The 17243-nt window shown below is 36.9% G+C and overlaps 1 protein-coding gene across 2 annotated transcripts in view; it reads left to right on the top strand.

Annotated features, from left to right (window-relative positions):
* EDIL3 (EGF like and discoidin domains 3) overlaps positions 1-17243 on the top strand; it is a 402449-nt gene that overhangs the window by 303388 nt on the left and 81818 nt on the right. For both annotated transcript variants that reach the window (XM_037032234.1, XM_037032233.1), the window contains one exon: positions 3759-3943. In XM_037032234.1, the coding sequence (XP_036888129.1) occupies positions 3759-3943 (185 nt within the window). The remainder of the gene's footprint in view (positions 1-3758; positions 3944-17243) is intronic.

Genomic DNA, 17243 nt, shown 5'->3' with positions numbered 1-17243 from the left:
ATTTCATTTTGTACAGATGCTGTCCATGCTGGTTAAAGAGTTAATTAGTTTGTATGTATGAAATCGAATGGATGAGAAGGGAGATTTGTGAGGCAAATGGAAGAGATTAGCTATTACCTTTAGAAATAAATGGTGACATAATGTACCGAACTATTTCTCACAATCCAATGCAACACTGTGAAGCCCAAGGTTGCCTTATAGTATTCAATAAGCTGTTATAAGATCTCTGAACCTGCCTGGAAGATCAGCAGTTAATCTTTTCCCAAATACTTAAAAAGATAATCCCCTAAATTCTCTGAGAGACATATGATTTAAGATGCTTAGAATGAAGTGGATCATAGCTGAAATTAGAAGAGGAATAGTCACTCATTCATTCTTTGAACAAATTACTCAGAACTTCCTCTAGGCTAAGTACTAGGAATAGAGTGGCTATGAAATGAAGTCTAAGAATTAGAAATGGTCAATGTAAAGGCTCCTTTTTCTATGCAATATTCGAAATACCATTATATCACAAAAGGAAAAAAGAACGACCACCTTTCTGTTTCCCTAGCATCTCTTCAGCAAGTGAAACAAAGTTTAACAAAGACTCCACTAGCAGGGCAAGGTGAGGGTGGGCACCTGGTGGAAGCAATATAAGAACAAGTCAGAAATNGCTAAGTACTAGGAATAGAGTGGCTATGAAATGAAGTCTAAGAATTAGAAATGGTCAATGTAAAGGCTCCTTTTTCTATGCAATATTCGAAATACCATTATATCACAAAAGGAAAAAAGAACAACCACCTTTCTGTTTCCCTTGCATCTCTTCAGCAAGTGAAACAAAGTTTAACAAAGACTCCAGTAGCAGGGCAAGGTGAGGGTGGGCACCTGGTGGAAGCAATATAAGAACAAGTCAGAAATCTATAATATGGACAATACATGTTATCTTAAAACTGCCTAAGGATAGATGGCATGCTATTAAGACTTATAGAGCTTTCTACAATCTTTGAGATTTGTCATAAATTTTTTTCTTTTCTTTCTTTATTTTCAAATCTTTATTATATTTTCATCACCTTTTAGTCTCTTTATGCCTCTCCCTCAGCAATCACCACACTTGTCCATATCCATGAGTCATTTTTCCTTTTTTGCTCAATCCCTCTATCCCCTAACCTCCCCCCACTAGTTGAAATCCTGCTTTCCACCGATGAGTCTGTCTCCATTTTAGTTCAGTTAGTCCAGTTTGTTCATTAGATTCCACATATGAATGAAATCGTATGGTATTTGTCATTCTTTGACTTGCTTATTTCACTTAGCATAAGGAAATTTTTCTTCTCCAGAATTTGTATTTAAGAGTTGGAGTTATTCTTATCATGGGAGTTAGAGTATATGTCTCCTATCCCTAGAACCCAACAAAATTTGTACTAAGGCATAACCAGCTAACCCTCCAGGACCATTTTCATTACGTTTGCATCAGATGAGCATTTCCTGGACGGTGGAATTGAAGGTAGACATGGAGGGGCCTCAGGAAGGAAGAAGCAGTCTAGATTGACTAAGACAGAAAGTAATTAATTGTCGTTAGAAAATATTTTTCAGTAAAAATTCTAAGCCACTTCTCTTAGAGCCTCAACTTAAAATAGCTTAGTTTTAGAAAGTATAGCCAGTGTTCTGACATTTAGTACTCACTGATAGGCTGAGCTGAAGTCTTAACATTGTGATCTGTTGGAATGAGCACTACAGAAATAATAAAATCAGCTGACATGCTAGCTGTATTCAGGCACTGTTTCCACTTTATATTTATTAACTAATTTCTTAAAACGTAGGTTCTATTTTATTACTATTTTAAAGATCGAAACTTGAAGTAAAGTGTGGTTAAATATTGGGTACACAGAGAGTAAGTGACGGACCAAACATGGTATGATAAGGTGGCATTGGTTGCAGAAGTCTTCCTTTTGTCCTGGCTTTCTTGATGATCAGACTCACCTTCTGTGATCCTTGGCCAAAATGCAACATAAGGAAGATGCATCCACTGGCTAATATCATAATAGAATCATGGTTCCTATCACAGACTTTATGTGGGGACAACTTTCCTCGCAAATCCCCCCATGTGCCATGGATGAGAGTAAACATGACAGAGATATGGTGAGATCTGCTTGGGGAAGAGAAGTGGCCATTTCCCAGAAGAAAAAGGCTGTGAGCAGTGGCCAGTTTCTCAGGGGGAAAAGGCATTGAGCCCCCCCCTCCTCCAGGGCCTTTTATTGGGTTGTAATACACAGGAATACAGGGCAGCAAGGATCAAACTGTAGATAACATTTCAAAGAAATCTCAGGACTTAGTTTGAGTCAGAGTCTGTCAGGAACAGAGTTTTAGAGTTTCCTGCTTGGATCCTTAACATGTGAATTAAAGCACTCTTAGCAGAGCAGATTTCACAGGTTTATCAGGAAGTCTTTGTGATGCCAGATTTTTCCCCAGGACACACTCTAGCAAGGCAAGGCGCTGCACCCCTCCCCATCAGGTTATCAGGCTTAAGGGGATTAGAGCCAGGAAGTGCTTCTCCCAGAGAACACGGGGACTCCGGCTATCTCAAAGCCGGGGGTAGAGAGTCCATTGCTCTTTGTTGCAGCCCCCCCGAGTCCTTCCACAATGGCCTCCCAAGTGGTCGTGTCTGGCCTAGGTTGCCCCCTCCTCTGTGGGGTCTTACCCGTCCAACCAAGCTTTGGGGACAGGGAGGAAACTGAGGCAGCATTTGCTACCAGAGACAAACCTTGTCTCCTGCAGGTCACATTCCAAAGGTCATCACTCACTCATCCTTAAGCCACAGGGGGTAGAGAGTTACAATTCTTGAAACCAGGCAGAGCGGTCTACAAAAACTTTATGGATGGAATTTTGTCACAATTTTAAATTAAGATTGGGAATTCATGTGTACACACAAAGAGAGAGAGACACACACCTTTTCAAGATAGATAAACCCAAATGTTGCACCATGTCAAACTTTAAAACATATGTGGCAGGACTGAAAATCTTCCAAAATATCCAATACTGAAAGTTATTGAGTATGATCAAAATACGAGAACGTATCAAAAGCTTTATTCTGTAATAGCTTTTGCTAAAATCACCTTACTCTCTTCCGTTATCAATTTAAATCCTACACTTGCATGATGCCTGGCACATGGTATACATTCAGTTGATATTAGCTTCTCATCTTCCAGAAGAAGCCACGTTAGTGCTATAGGAATCAGTGATAAAGATGACAGACATTTTGTGGAAAAGAAAATGCTGTCCAGTTTTAATATACCATTGGAGCAATTTGTGAAAATGCCTTTGTACTGAGGGAATTTTCATTTGCAGGATTATGGAAACAAATAAAAGAAAACCAGATTTCCTTTGTGAGACAATGTTCCATTTTTGAAGACACAATGAGATTGTTGAAAACTAGGGGACAGTCATGTGGCTATCATTAATGAGGCAGGAGAGAGCATTTCAGCATTGTTTTCATTTTGCAAAATCATCTATCACGGAAATGTAGTTTGAATTGACTGTGTTGTTTTCAACTTTTCCAAAATATATTCAGACAAAATAAACTGAATTGGCTATTTCGTTTTCGATTTTGTTCCAGAGTTATTTCTGATTATAGCCTTTTCTCTTTTTTTGAATTTAGATCTTCTCTCTTTGGGGAAATGAATAGCATTATGCTTAATCTTCTTTTGCCTGTCCAAAATAAAGACAGAAAACTTCCAGGATAACAAATTATTTTTTCTCACGGAGTCCTTTTCCTTTTCCTGCAGGCTGTTCTGAGCCTCTGGGGATGAAATCAGGACACATCCAAGACTATCAGATCACTGCCTCCAGTGTTTTCAGAACTCTCAACATGGACATGTTCACTTGGGAGCCAAGGAAAGCTCGGCTGGACAAGCAGGGCAAAGTGAATGCCTGGACTTCCGGCCACAATGACCAGTCACAATGGTTACAGGTAATACTTTCAAAAACTGTTTCACCACCCACTGCACTTCTTCTTTCCAAAGATTTCTTCCTGGCTGGTGTGGCCCAGTGAATTGAGTGCCAACCTATGAGCCAGAGTCACCAGTTCTATTCCCAGTCAGGGCACATGCATGGGTTCAGGGCCAGGTGCCCAGTAGGGGGCACTTGAAAGAGAAGCAAACATTGATATTTCTCTCCCTTCCCCCCTCTAAAAATAAATAAGTAAAATTGTAAAAAAATAAAAGATTTCCCGTTGGTTAGGTGAATGTTGGAGTCATTACCTTTATACTAATTTAAATGTGCCTCCCTGTTTGGCTTCACTAAACTGGTAAAACAAAAATTCCTATGAAGCCATGTTTGTGTGCTGTTACTCCAATGTTGATTTATAGATGCTACTGCCGGATTGATGCAGCAGACTGTACCAGATCACACCTATGTACAGGTCAATTTGATTGATTATGAGAACATTTGCATTTTAACTCTCCTCAATTCTAATGCCTCATGTCAATATGGGCTTGAAAGTGTCACAGCAGGAATCTAAACTACCTTAAAATCATGCCACTGACCCGAATATTGTTCCCATAGAACCGTGAATCATGACTTATTAGCTCTTTCCCTGTGGTTGCTAGGCAATGGAGCAATTTGATTACACTCTCATAAGAGAGCTAGGTTACAGAAGAAAAGCACAGATAGTCTTTTCTTCACTTGACCTCATTTTCCACTATTCTCGAAGTTAGAAATATTTACCTTTTTCTTTGCTTTTTCCTAACTTTCTATCCGGATCTCTGTTGATCTGGATCTTTATTGAGCTCTTCCATTAGCTACCATGCTTTATAGGTAAAGAGGTATGTCTTTCTCTTTGAACTATTCTATGAGTTTCTTTATTTTGAAATATATTCACCCTCCCAGAACTCAGGACTTCCTAAGTTAAATCATTCATTTAACAAATGTTTGTTTGTGCTGAACCTGTGAAGCATCACATAGCATGATAAATAGGGATGGCATGTGAGCGAGCATCACCCTATTCATGCTCTTGAGACATTTCCTCTTTTGAAAACATTCCTTTTATTTGATTTGTATGACGCCGCACTTTGTTTCTTCCATCTGTCCAGCTGGTGCTCCCCGAAGTCCTCCAGTCACCCTTCCTCTGCCTGGTATCCCCCTGCCAACCTCCCTTTCCCCCAGTCCACACACTCACATTGACTAATTCATAAGTATTGGCTGTTCCAACTACTCTAAACCCGTTCCACTTCTCACCATCCCTACTGCCACGTCTGTGTTCTTGGTTAATCACCCTAGTGGGTTGCTGCTGTCCAGTTTCTGGCCCTACTCTTTAAAATCTATTTCCCAAATTGTAACAGATATGATCTTTCTTTTTTCAAGGTACAAATACGATTTTTTTACTCTTTTTGAAAACTTTTCGACTGCTTCCTATCAGCCTTAAAATAAAATACAGACTTTTTAGTATGACCTGAAAGTCTTTGCATGATTTAGCCCCACTTCCTCTCTAGCCACACTTCACTAAATTTGCTTCATTTTCTCAAAGAAACACTCACTCTTTTCCCATCCCTTTATAAATGCCCTCTTCCTAGAAGAGAATAATGGAAAAGCACCTCTACCCCCAGCATCCCTAGCCTTGCATTGGTGTAATCCTTCAGCTGTAGAGTTTGAATACACATTCCTCTGTGTGCAGCCAACGTAAGCCAGCGCCACCACTCACAGTTTTAATTAGGCATTGCTATATCTGGCTTAAGTTGTTTCCTTTATACTTCTGTGTCATGTGTGATTCTTGCATAGCATCATCACACTATATTGGAAATTGTGTTTTCATGATTCATTGTTTGCTGCAGGAGGGATGGGGCCACTTCTGTCTTTTTGTCTTTCTAAACTTGACCAGTACCAAAGTAAATGCTTGTCACAACGCCTGATACATGGTAGTCATTCAATAAATAGTTGTTGAATTAATAACTAACTAATACTAAAATATACTTTAATTTTATTGATTTAGGACTATACAGCATATAAATATGACCCAAAGTTTAAGAGTCCAACTGCTAATAACCTCAAATTTAATGTAATATTTGAAAAAGAAACTGAAACCTCACAGTAAATATCTGGACTTTATAATACAGGAGATAAATTGTTATAATACACACTCTTTATGAAATTTCAAGTTCTTCATTTAAAAAACCATGGAAACATTTTTCCACTTGTCAGAATTAAATGGTAAAGGTAAACTTGTTCTTCGTTGATGTATAGTATGTTTAAATTGGAAATATTCTAGTCATACATCAGATTAAATATTATTTGTGAGTCATAATGTCCTGCAGAATAATACAAAATATTTTACAAACTAAGTAACTCAGAGAGGTTGATAGATTTTAGAAATACCCATAGGAAGGGCTTGTCGGTTGCAGATTTCTTTAGAAAGATAAAAATAAATGTTTTTATACAAATATAGGTGTACGCTTCAATGCAACCCTCCATCCATCACTTTTTTTTAAAGATGGCTTCTTGACTGTCTTCATAGTCACTTGCATGCTGAAATTGATTCAGTCTGTTGGTGACAGATTGTCAATTCGAGAACCAGTTCTTCCAATGTATGTCTATTTTTTGTTGTGTCAAAACATATTCAGAGTCTTCAAGGCAAGGTAAATTGATATTTTTACTTACATTTATTTTTTTTGGCATTCAAGAAAATGCTCCAGAATTATTTTCATTTTTAATTTTTTCTCAAGAGAATATAATCGGTTCAATTGTATACTGCTATGGTTGTTAGTGTGTTTGTAGAAAATAAGATTAACATTTTTATTGATAATATATAGGGTGATTTTATTTTTGAGTTGTTGACATAGAGTCAATTACTATCCTTATTTGAGGTTTCCACATTTATAAGTTTTAGTTGTGTTTTTATATAAGATATATTAACTCTGATAAACAGCTCTTCAGAAGAAAAAGTGTGTCTGTCACTTAAATTCCTTTCCTTCATCATCAATCTCCTGCTTATTGATTTTAAAATAAATTTCTTTTGTACACTAACTGTATATTTCACCCTCTAAATGTGAGAGTCCTATTTCAGTTTACTAGGCATTTCCAAACCCAGTTTAATAGATAATGTCTTCTGCAAATACAATTGTTCTAAATAAAAACTCAAAAATATTTTAAGGAATGTTTATGTTTTCAAATATCACTTTAACATTTCATTCTTATTATTATTCTAATGTTTCTTCCAGTCTCTTCTATATGGTCAAAATCTCAGAGTTTCTTAAGCAAATATTCCTTTATTATTTTTAGAAGTCATCTAACCTAACTGATTAGCAGCTTCCTTGAGCTACTGTTAATCATGAAATCATTATGCTATTCCTATGTAAACATGGCAAAAATATGTTAAGTCTACAAGCAGCCCTAAATGAGAGGGATTTTCACACGTCTGATCAAAATGTTTCATCACTTTGATGTGTTTGCTGTTTTCAAATTTTGAGAAACAAGCCCTAGCAATGTGTTTTCAGAAATCACAGGATTTTTTTTTTTTGGCTAAATTACAGTTTCTGCCTTTTAAAAAATTTTACACCTAAGCTTAAAGATCATAGGCCATTCATTCCTGACTCACAGCTGGACATTTTTGACATATGGTTGGAGTAGATTTCATCCATGTTAAAAAATAAAGCAACCTTTAATTCACTGAGATTTTTTAGGAGCAGACTATCTTCTTTGGCTAGTGTCCCAATAGAAGACCCAAAAATTTTGTTGGATTTTAAGGTGGATTAAATAAGACAAATTACAGACCAGGTGAGATACATAGTAGGTATCCAGCAATAAGTAGCTTCCTTCATTCTCTTCCCAGTGATTTAAACTCAGGAGAGCATAATTTTACCAAGAACGAAGATCGGCATACATATTCTTTGCTTCTTGCAAAATAAAATTTCCAACAAAACTATGAAAGATAAAGTAACATATTGTTTCATCAGTTGCAAACTGTGATAAATGTTGATAAATTCCATAAATTTGCATTTACAAACAAAAACATTTTTAATTTTTAAATTTTTTGTGTAGGTAGCATTAGATTTTTCAAATTCTTTACTTGGGAATAGTAATAATATTATTAATAACTTAAAATGAACATTATATCATTTGGCAATGATCTCTACTGAAATGATATTCTTTTTAGAATGGTTATTTGTTTTTATGTCCATTTTAAGTGGCTTTCAACATATTGAGTAAATTCCCTTCATATTTATATACAAACTGGTTAAAATTCAGCATTTAAATTGTGGTGCTTAATATTCTATCAAGGGTAGGAGCACTAGTGATGAAGATCTTATTAACTGTGAAGAAATATTTTGGTATAGTAGATGCAAATAAACAACAAGCACTGTAAGAATTAACTTAGATTAACCAACTTTTTAAAAATGTCTTACATATGTATTGATTGTCTTATTGGTGATAATTCACCTCCATAATTGAATCTATTCAAAAGCTTTTCAGATTTCATAAAGGGAAGCACAATATAAATGACTAACAGGAAGAAAACTGTTACAATGTCACCTAGGAAATGACCTTTTGATCTATTGCATGAAACATTCGCTAATTTAAGGTGATATGCATAATATTCCATCCAAATTAGTAGAATTAATTGAGTCATTAAACTGTATACTTTAATGTTGACCTTTGTCAAAATTGCAGCTAACCCCACACAACTTCATTTCAGTACTAATTTTAAGGAAATGTATAAGAAAGCAATTGCATTTAAGTTTCTTAATTAAATAAGCCATATTTAATTTAGTCCATTTTAGACTTTTAAAAGCATGTATTCTAGACATAAAACTCATAACTTCTTTAAAACCATTAACTTCTTTTGCCCTCTGGACAACTTAATTTATTTACATTAGAAATAGAGGGAAAAAATGAAGAAATCAGGCACCTCCAGGCTTCTGGGAAACACTTGTCAATATGAAGGAATAGTCTGATTTCCAAGTCATCCTTCCAAAATTTTAAATGTAGTAATCAGTAAGCCTACATGAAGTTCAGTTACAAAGCTGATCTAAAAGAGATCAAGTAATGAAACTTAATTTAATATGATTGTGACAGAGTTTCCATCCTTCATGATGCTAATATATTTTGGAGTGTGTGAAATGAATCAAAAGATGTTCATACTTTGCTCAGATTTTAAATAATTTTATAATATCACAGGGAATCTTGACTATCCAAATACAAAAATGTAATAAGGAAAGCAAAACTGAGAAGGATGGTTATAGAGAAAGTAGTTAAAGGACACAGGAAAGTTCGTCTAGTACTAACATAGTATGCTGAGTGTACAACTTGAAGTCCAAAAATTTGCTTTTGAGGGTGGGAAAATAGCATCAGCATTCTGGGACTCAGTTAATTCTCTTTTTTTCTTTTTAAAAAAATTTAGTCTGTACTATATTTTTCCATTACCGTTGAGTCCCCTTATACCTGCCTCCCCCCAGCAATCACCACACTGTTGTCCATGCCCACGAATCCTTCTCCCTTTTGTTCAATCCCTCCACCCTCTCGCCTGCTCCCCCCATAGCTGTCATCCTGCTCTCTATCTTTAAGTCTGTCTCTATTTTGCTTGTTAGTTCAGTCTGTTCTTCAGATTCCACATATGAATGAAATCGTATGGTGTTGGTCTTTCTCTGACAGGCTTATTTCGCTTACCATAATGTTCTCCAGGTCCATCAATACTATCACAAAGGCTAAAATTTTCTTCTTTTTTATGGCGGAGCACAATTCCATTGTATATCCAAAGAAACCTAAAACACTAACCCAAAAGAACATAAGCATCCCTGTGTTCAGTGCAGCATTATTTACAATCCCCAGTATATGGGAGCAGCCCAAGTATCTGTCAATAGAGGAGCAGATAAAACAACAATGGAGTATTTACACAATGAGATTTTCTCTTTTTTTCATGTTTTTTTCAAGATACAACACTGGTATCTTCCCAGGCAACCTCCCTCCTTTAAAATCTCTCACACCATTAAGATTCTAATATCTAAATGATGACCATTCCAAGGTAATCAGAAAATTATCAGGACCACCAGCTTATTTCAGGTGCAGTTAGCAAAAAGACATCATATAATTTAATGAATGTTACACATATATAGCCATCTAATCTCCAGATTAATTTTTAAAAAGATATTCATAGTCTATCTACCTAATACCAAAGAAATTGTTCCTACATTTTCATTCATTCTAATTTTGAGTAAATTGGGGGGGGGGGGATCAGTGCTCTCTATAAACAGCTTTGAAAAAAGAATTCCTTAAAACAAAACAATAAGAAATGTTGACCCATTATTCTAGTAAACTAGAATTTACATACAGCAACTTATGAAAAATACAAAAATCAATACCTTCCAGTGGCTATTGGAAGGTATAAATGAAGTACATGGTAAAGTTTGGGAAAGGAAAGCGTCAATGGTCCATAAATATTGGATGGACGCTTTGTGGTTTTGAGGTTATTTAAATGGCTTTATAATGTTTAAAATTCAAATAAATACTTTGAGACCTGTTATAATAAAATACAATGTCACATGCAAGAAGCTGAAAGATATGTTTGGCATAGTATCTGTCTGCATGTATGATTACTGATGCCCTCATTGTCATGAATTCAGTATCCCAAAAGCAATAAACAGAAATGGAAGTTGAATGCTTCTGCTAGCAGTATTTGAAAACACTGAAAAACTGAACAGCAGGACTTATAAGAATTATTGTATGTGCACAGCAGGTCCATTCCTGTTTTTTTTCTTATGATAATGAGAATGAAATGACTTCTGAGCCCCCTGTGTGCAAATAAATTTAAATTTGTGACATATTACTTATCTTTGTATTAATGAAATACAATTACAAGAATGACAACAATTTTCCTCTAAAAATATGAGCTGAAAATATACCAATGGGTAAAATTCAGAATTGGGGGATATGGTTTCAAATAAAATGAGCATTTGTAAAGGCTTTCAGATAAAATGAGAATCAATTTTAATTGGTGATCTCATTTTGTCTTCAGAGATGCCCTCTCAGTAACTCAAGTATGTCTGGTTTTTGAGGCTGTGGAAAGTTTGACAGGCTTGCTAAAGATTGCATGGCCAGTCAGCAGTGGAAGGGGACTCCACACACACCAGGAAGCTCATATTATGATTTTTACCACACTGTTTAGTAGGCCATTTAGTGAGTGAGGTAACTCGCTCTTTACAGGGATGTGTGTTGGATTAGGAAGCCCTTCCAAGGCTGACCAGCATAATTCTGGCCATTCCTGTCTTGAAGGAGAGCTTCCAGTGAAGGGTATTGTCTAAATGTGTGGTTCCACACTATAAAAATTCTATACGCTTTATGGTGTTACTGGACATTGAATACATATTAAATATTTAGAAAATGCAATTTTTATATTTTTTTGGCTTAAGGTGAAACAAATAGGAAAAAGGGTGGAAATTCTATTTCTCTTTTCTTCCTGTCGCTTGTGCACGTGCCGCATTTTAGAGAACCTTCTCTGGCTAACACTGTTGATCAGTTAAGCTCCCCTATTCTGGTTGCTTCGATGTGTCCTAGAGACCCCTGTTGTTTTTCTTTACAACCAGTGATGCTATAATCAGTAGGTCATACAATTTTTATTTCATGATTAAGATCTCTCTCGTTTATGAAATATTTATTTGCCAGCTAATATCAACATTAACTTTACTTATAGCAAGTATTTCATTTATATTCTCTCTCACTATTATAATAGCATTTCTGTGGGGGAAAACAGTGAATCAAAGTTTAAATATTTAGTGTCTTTGTTCTATGCTACTAATGTAACTCACTGGCACGGTATGCCTCTTGGAAAGTGTGGTCCACTTAACCGTGTCTGTTTCTGTATTAACATTTGGTTAGATTCTTCTCTGAGATCCTTTAAGATATGTCTATGAACATACCTGTCTTCATTTATTCACTTTCAGTAATTACCATATATTTTAGAGAAAAAGAAATACCAGTTCCCTTGGGTAGGACAGGCTGTGGCCTTGGTATCAACACCAACCAGAGTTTTCACTCCCTAACTCATTGGGTAGGCTCTGTGCCCAGGTCTCTCAAGATATCTGATGCCTCTCCCTCCATTTGACCTGCCTCACTCCCTGTGTGTGCTGGTGCGTTTCTGACTGTCTTTCTCTTGGGTCCTCTTCTCCCCTGAGCTTTTCTGGGTCTTTGCTGTTTGGCTTATTCACTCTTTGGCTTGTGTTCCAGCTTCTGCCTGCCCTCTGAAAGCTGATTGGCTATTGGCCATCAGCTCACTTTCATCTCTGTGGAAGTTTCAGCCTGGCCCTGGTGCACAAAGGCGCCGTGATGGCACCTTGTCTACCTGCTTCTCAGTACACCTGTGTCCAACTTGCTGCGGAAGCGGAACTAAATCTTAGCAATCTTGGTCCCTGGTCCTGACACTCCCAATTTCTATATACTCAAATGCTTGTTTGGGGGTTTATTTTTTGTATTTCTACTACCAGAATTCAATCCTCCCGAGTCCAGTCCCAGAGTCTCCAAAAGGCCCTGTCTTTCTTAGTCTGATCATGAACGTACAACATTAGCCTAACATATCACTTTCATCTCAAAAATTCAGGACTATAAAACAAATTGAGTTTCTTTTCTCCTCAAATTATCAACTTATCACCATTTCCCAAACATATCCTGAAGAACATTTCTTCATAAGATTCTCAAAGAAAGAAAAAGAAACCCTATGCTTTGTGCTGAAATATATTTAGTAAAGTCTGAATCTTCACTGTTCTCACTGATTCAAATATATATTAACATAGGATTCTTAAGAATCCTATAAAAAAGAGATTTGTCTTATTTGGTGATTTTCAAACTTATTTGATCACTTAGAGCTTTTAAAAAATAACTCCCTTAACTTCCCCAGGAACCACTTTAGAATATTCTACATTAATTATTTAATATTGTACATTAATTATTTAATATTCTATATTAATTATTTAATATTCTATATTAATTAAATTGTGTTTCTGGAGCGCTTTGTTGTTTTCACAGGCCTTTTCTGATAATACTCAGTGCATCCTCATCATAATCTGGGTACATATAATTATTTAATTATTTGTATAAAATATTCTGACTTAAAACATAAAAAAAATAGCAAGGTTATATGCTTTAATTATATAAATGTCAACCCTTGATCCAAAAATCTAGTTTTTCTATTTTCCACTGAGTGCCATTTTCATGACTCTTCGCATCTGACATTATATAGAATGAATCTAACCTAGCGGTCTTTTTATAAATCATTTTTTCACGATTTTCTTTTTCACCACAGCAAAACATATGCAGAATATGTGTATTTGGAAATACAATTTTTCAGTTCACTGCATTCCTCTATTTTTGAGATAGACCTACTCAATATTACAAACAATTTCATCAATTTTATGTCTATATCTGCACAAACCAAGCATTTAAAATTGCCTAAATGAGTTCAAAGCATTATTTTCATCTTCAAAAAGAATGTTGCACATTCTCTAGCTATGAACCATATTTTAGGGATATGTAACATAAAGCTCTAGTGTACAGAATTATGTATCAAGGATTTCTGTTAATTCGTCTTTTTTATCTGTAGCACAATAACAGGTATTCCTAACAATCACCATGAGACACTTTTAATTTCTGAAGTCCCGCTTCAAAAGAGTAAAGATATGCTCAGTGAAGACAGACTATTGTTACGGTTTCTGTCAGATGAAAAGGCCTCGTGTAAAGTGGGTACTTGATGCATGTTGAAAGTCTTTTAAATAATATTTTCAAAAAATTATCAATGTGGGTGCAGGTTATAGAGTAATTTTAGCTTAACGATGTATTTGATAAGGAACAGTATTTCATAACTGTTAGAATGGTAGAGTCCCTAACAAACCTCTGAGTTTAAACGTTTTCTCTGCCACTAGCCAACTGTTCGACTACAGACAAACCACTCTACCTGTTAGGTCTCAATATTCTTATTTTCTAAACAGAGATGATATCTATCTTATAAGGTTGTGCTATGTATTAAATGAATTACTATAATACTGTTACTATTTTTTGTTGTTACTGGGTTAATCAGAATAGTCCAGTAATCATTAAAACTATATACAGCATTTTCCTTCATTTAGGATAAAGATGGATAATGATGCAGAGTGCTTGGGTGGTCCAAATATTGAAAAGGACATACTCCTAAAAAAATATTGTTTATCCGAAGTTAATACTTAACTGGGCATTCTGTGTTTTACTTTATTAGATACAGCCACCCGATTTTCACCCCATCTCCTGCATTCCCCCCGCCCTCGAATCTTTAATTAAACTAAGTTATGATGCTGACATAGTGATGATTTAGATAACTGATCATATCTTTAATAAATCTTTATTTGTGATTGCTTGGTACCATACCTATATTCCAGATAACTAGATGAAAGCCGACAGTTTATTATTAACTTTGAGACAAATATGCTTAAATTGACCTCCATTTCAATATCATTGATTCCTATTTTGTTTTGAGGAAAAGAAGTGATTCTCTCTTCTGGTTCGTCTGTGCATAGTGACTTTCTGAAGACAAGATGAACCCTCTGGGATCCACACAGAGAGCTGGGTGATAAACTGTGGAAGATAGTCTCTTTCAATATATGGCAACTTGGTATATTTTTCATCGTGGGAATGGGTTGCAGTTGCCAGAAACGTCCTTGGATGACTCTTTTTTCTTCTTTTAATATATTTTATTGATTATGCCATTACAGTTGTCCCATTCCCCCCCCCTTTATTCCCCTCTATTCTGCACACTCCCTACCCCCCATTCCCTCCCTTTAGTTCATGTCCATGTGTCACAAGTTCTTTAGCTTCTACATTTCCCATATTATTCTTGCCCTCCCCCTGTCTATTTTCTACCTACAGTCTATGCTACTTACTCTCTGTATCTTCTCCCCACTTCACCTCCTCCCACTCTCCTGTTGCTAACCCTCCATGTGATCTCCATTTCTATTGTTGTATGATCTAGCTGTCTGCTTAATTTGCTTGTTTTAGGTGTGGTTGTTAGTAACTGTGAGTTTGCTGTCCTTTCACTGTTCATATTTTCTATCTTCTTTTTTTTAGATAAGCCCCTTTAACATTTCATATGATAAGGGCTTGGTGATGATGAACTCCTTGAACTTGACTTTATCTGAGAAACACTTTATCTGCCCTTCCATTCTAAATGAAAGCTTTGCTGGATAGAGCAATCTTGGTTGTAGGTCTTTGGATTTCATGACTTGGAATACTTCTTTCCAGCCCCTTCTTGCCTGTAAGGTCTCTTTTGAGAAATCAGCTGACAGTCTGATGGGAACTCCTTTGTAGGTGACTGTCCCCTTATCTCTTGCTGCTTCTAGAATTCTCTCCTTCATTTTAATCTTGGCTAATGTAATTATGATGTGCCTTGGTGAGTTCCTTCTTGGGTCCAACTTCTTTGGTCTCTGAGCTTCCTGGATTTCCTGGAAGTCTATTTCCTTTGCCAGACTGGGGAAGTTCTCCTTGATTATTTGTTCAAATATGTTTTCCACTCGTGGCTGTTTTTCCCCCTTCTGGTACCCCTATAATCCAGATGTGGGAACGTTTAAAGATGTCCTGAAGGTTCCTAAGCCTCTCTTCATTTTCTTTGAATTCTTGTTTCTTCGTTCTTTTCTAATTGGTTGTTTTGTTCTTCCTTCTGGTCCACTCCATTGATTTTGAGTCCCAGTTTTCTTCCCATCACTGTTGGTTTCCTGTGCATTTCCCTTCATTTCACTTAGTTTAGCCTTCACTTGTTTCTCTAATTTGTGACTAAAATCAACCAGTTCTGTGAGCATCCTGATCACCAGTGTTTTGAACTATGCATCTGATAGGTTGGCTATCTCTTGGTCACTTAGAAGTATTGGCTCTGGGGCTTTAACCTGTTCTTGAGCCATGTTTTGGTCTGTTGGTGCCTGTTACATGTGAGGGGTAGAGCCTTAGGTATTCACCATGGCAGGGCAACCCAGTGGCTGGGTTGTGACACTGTATGTGGGGGCGGGGTCAGAGAGGGGCAATGGCATTTGTTCCCCTTTCTCAGATTTCAGTCCCCTCTGCTGCTTCCCACAAGCAAATTGGGCCCTTCTGGTGCAAATTGGGCCCTTCTGGATAAGCCCCCTGGGTGTGTCCAGAGAGACACACCTGTGTCTAGGACCCAGGTTTCTAGGACCCTGTGGGTCTCTCCAACGAACTCTCCTGTGAGGCTGGGAGCCTCTCCAGGCCCCTCGACCCCCAAAAGTTTTTCCAATCGGTGCTTTTAGGCTTTATTTCCAGTTGCTGGGGCCCTGCATTGCATTGTCTATCTCACTGTCCATTTGTTCACCTGGTTTATCTGCACATGAATGTGTGACCGCGGTCAACCAGCCGCCTTGCACCCTCATTGTGTCTACTATTTGCCACCCCGCGCCTGCACTTTGCCAACCACCACCTGCACCTGGGTTGGACAGGCAGCTTTTCCCTGCCCGACCCCATTCCCCAAGCTGCTGACTCTGCCCTTCTTACCAGTCTGGATGAATGGTTTTTGTTGTCAGACTTCAGTACAGTTCTATTTTCTTTCCGTTTTGGTTGTGTTTTTGTTTTTATATCTTTGTTGTCCTTAAACTTGGTTGTATGAGGAGGTACAGTATTTCCACCAATGCCTCCATCTTGGCTGGAAGCCTCCTTGGATGACTCTTAGTGACATTTGGGATACGTAGAAATTGCTGTTAGCTGGCCTTTAAGACACTCAAAGATTGTGGTTCAGTGGACTCATGTTATATAAAGATACTGCAGTCTCTAGGATCTGAACTCAGATATCGATTCCCGGGACGTACTAGGGCTATGACATTGAAAGTAGCATTTTCCTCCTGAGTGTAAGTTTCTCCATCTGGGACATGTAGTAATTGCCCGTTCCACAGACCTGTTAGAAAATTTAATGTGATCATGCATATAAAACATTTTTCAAGGTACCTGGAACAGAATAAGTGCCCCGTGTGAGTTCACTTCCCTTCCTCTTTCTCAGCGCTAAAACACAAACTCTAGAAATGAGCAGCGCTACACCTGATTTTGATCTCACATTCTATGGCTGTATTATATTTCATCAGAAGGCAAGGTTAAGGAGGAAACACAAACTACTTTGTGTTTCTAGCTTTGAGTCAGATTATTTCATGTATTGCAAATGTTACCTAGACCCTTGGATTTTTTCAGAACACTACTTAACTATCTAAAAAAAATTATATGAAACTCCTCTCCCACTACCGCTGCTGTTGATATTATTCACGGTTTTATCA

Source organism: Sturnira hondurensis, unplaced genomic scaffold (assembly GCF_014824575.4).
Source record: "Sturnira hondurensis isolate 20B ecotype Veracruz unplaced genomic scaffold, ASM1482457v3 Scaffold0021354, whole genome shotgun sequence".
Classification (NCBI taxonomy): Eukaryota; Metazoa; Chordata; class Mammalia; order Chiroptera; family Phyllostomidae; genus Sturnira; species Sturnira hondurensis.
This window is presented reverse-complemented; position numbering and strand designations above follow the sequence as displayed.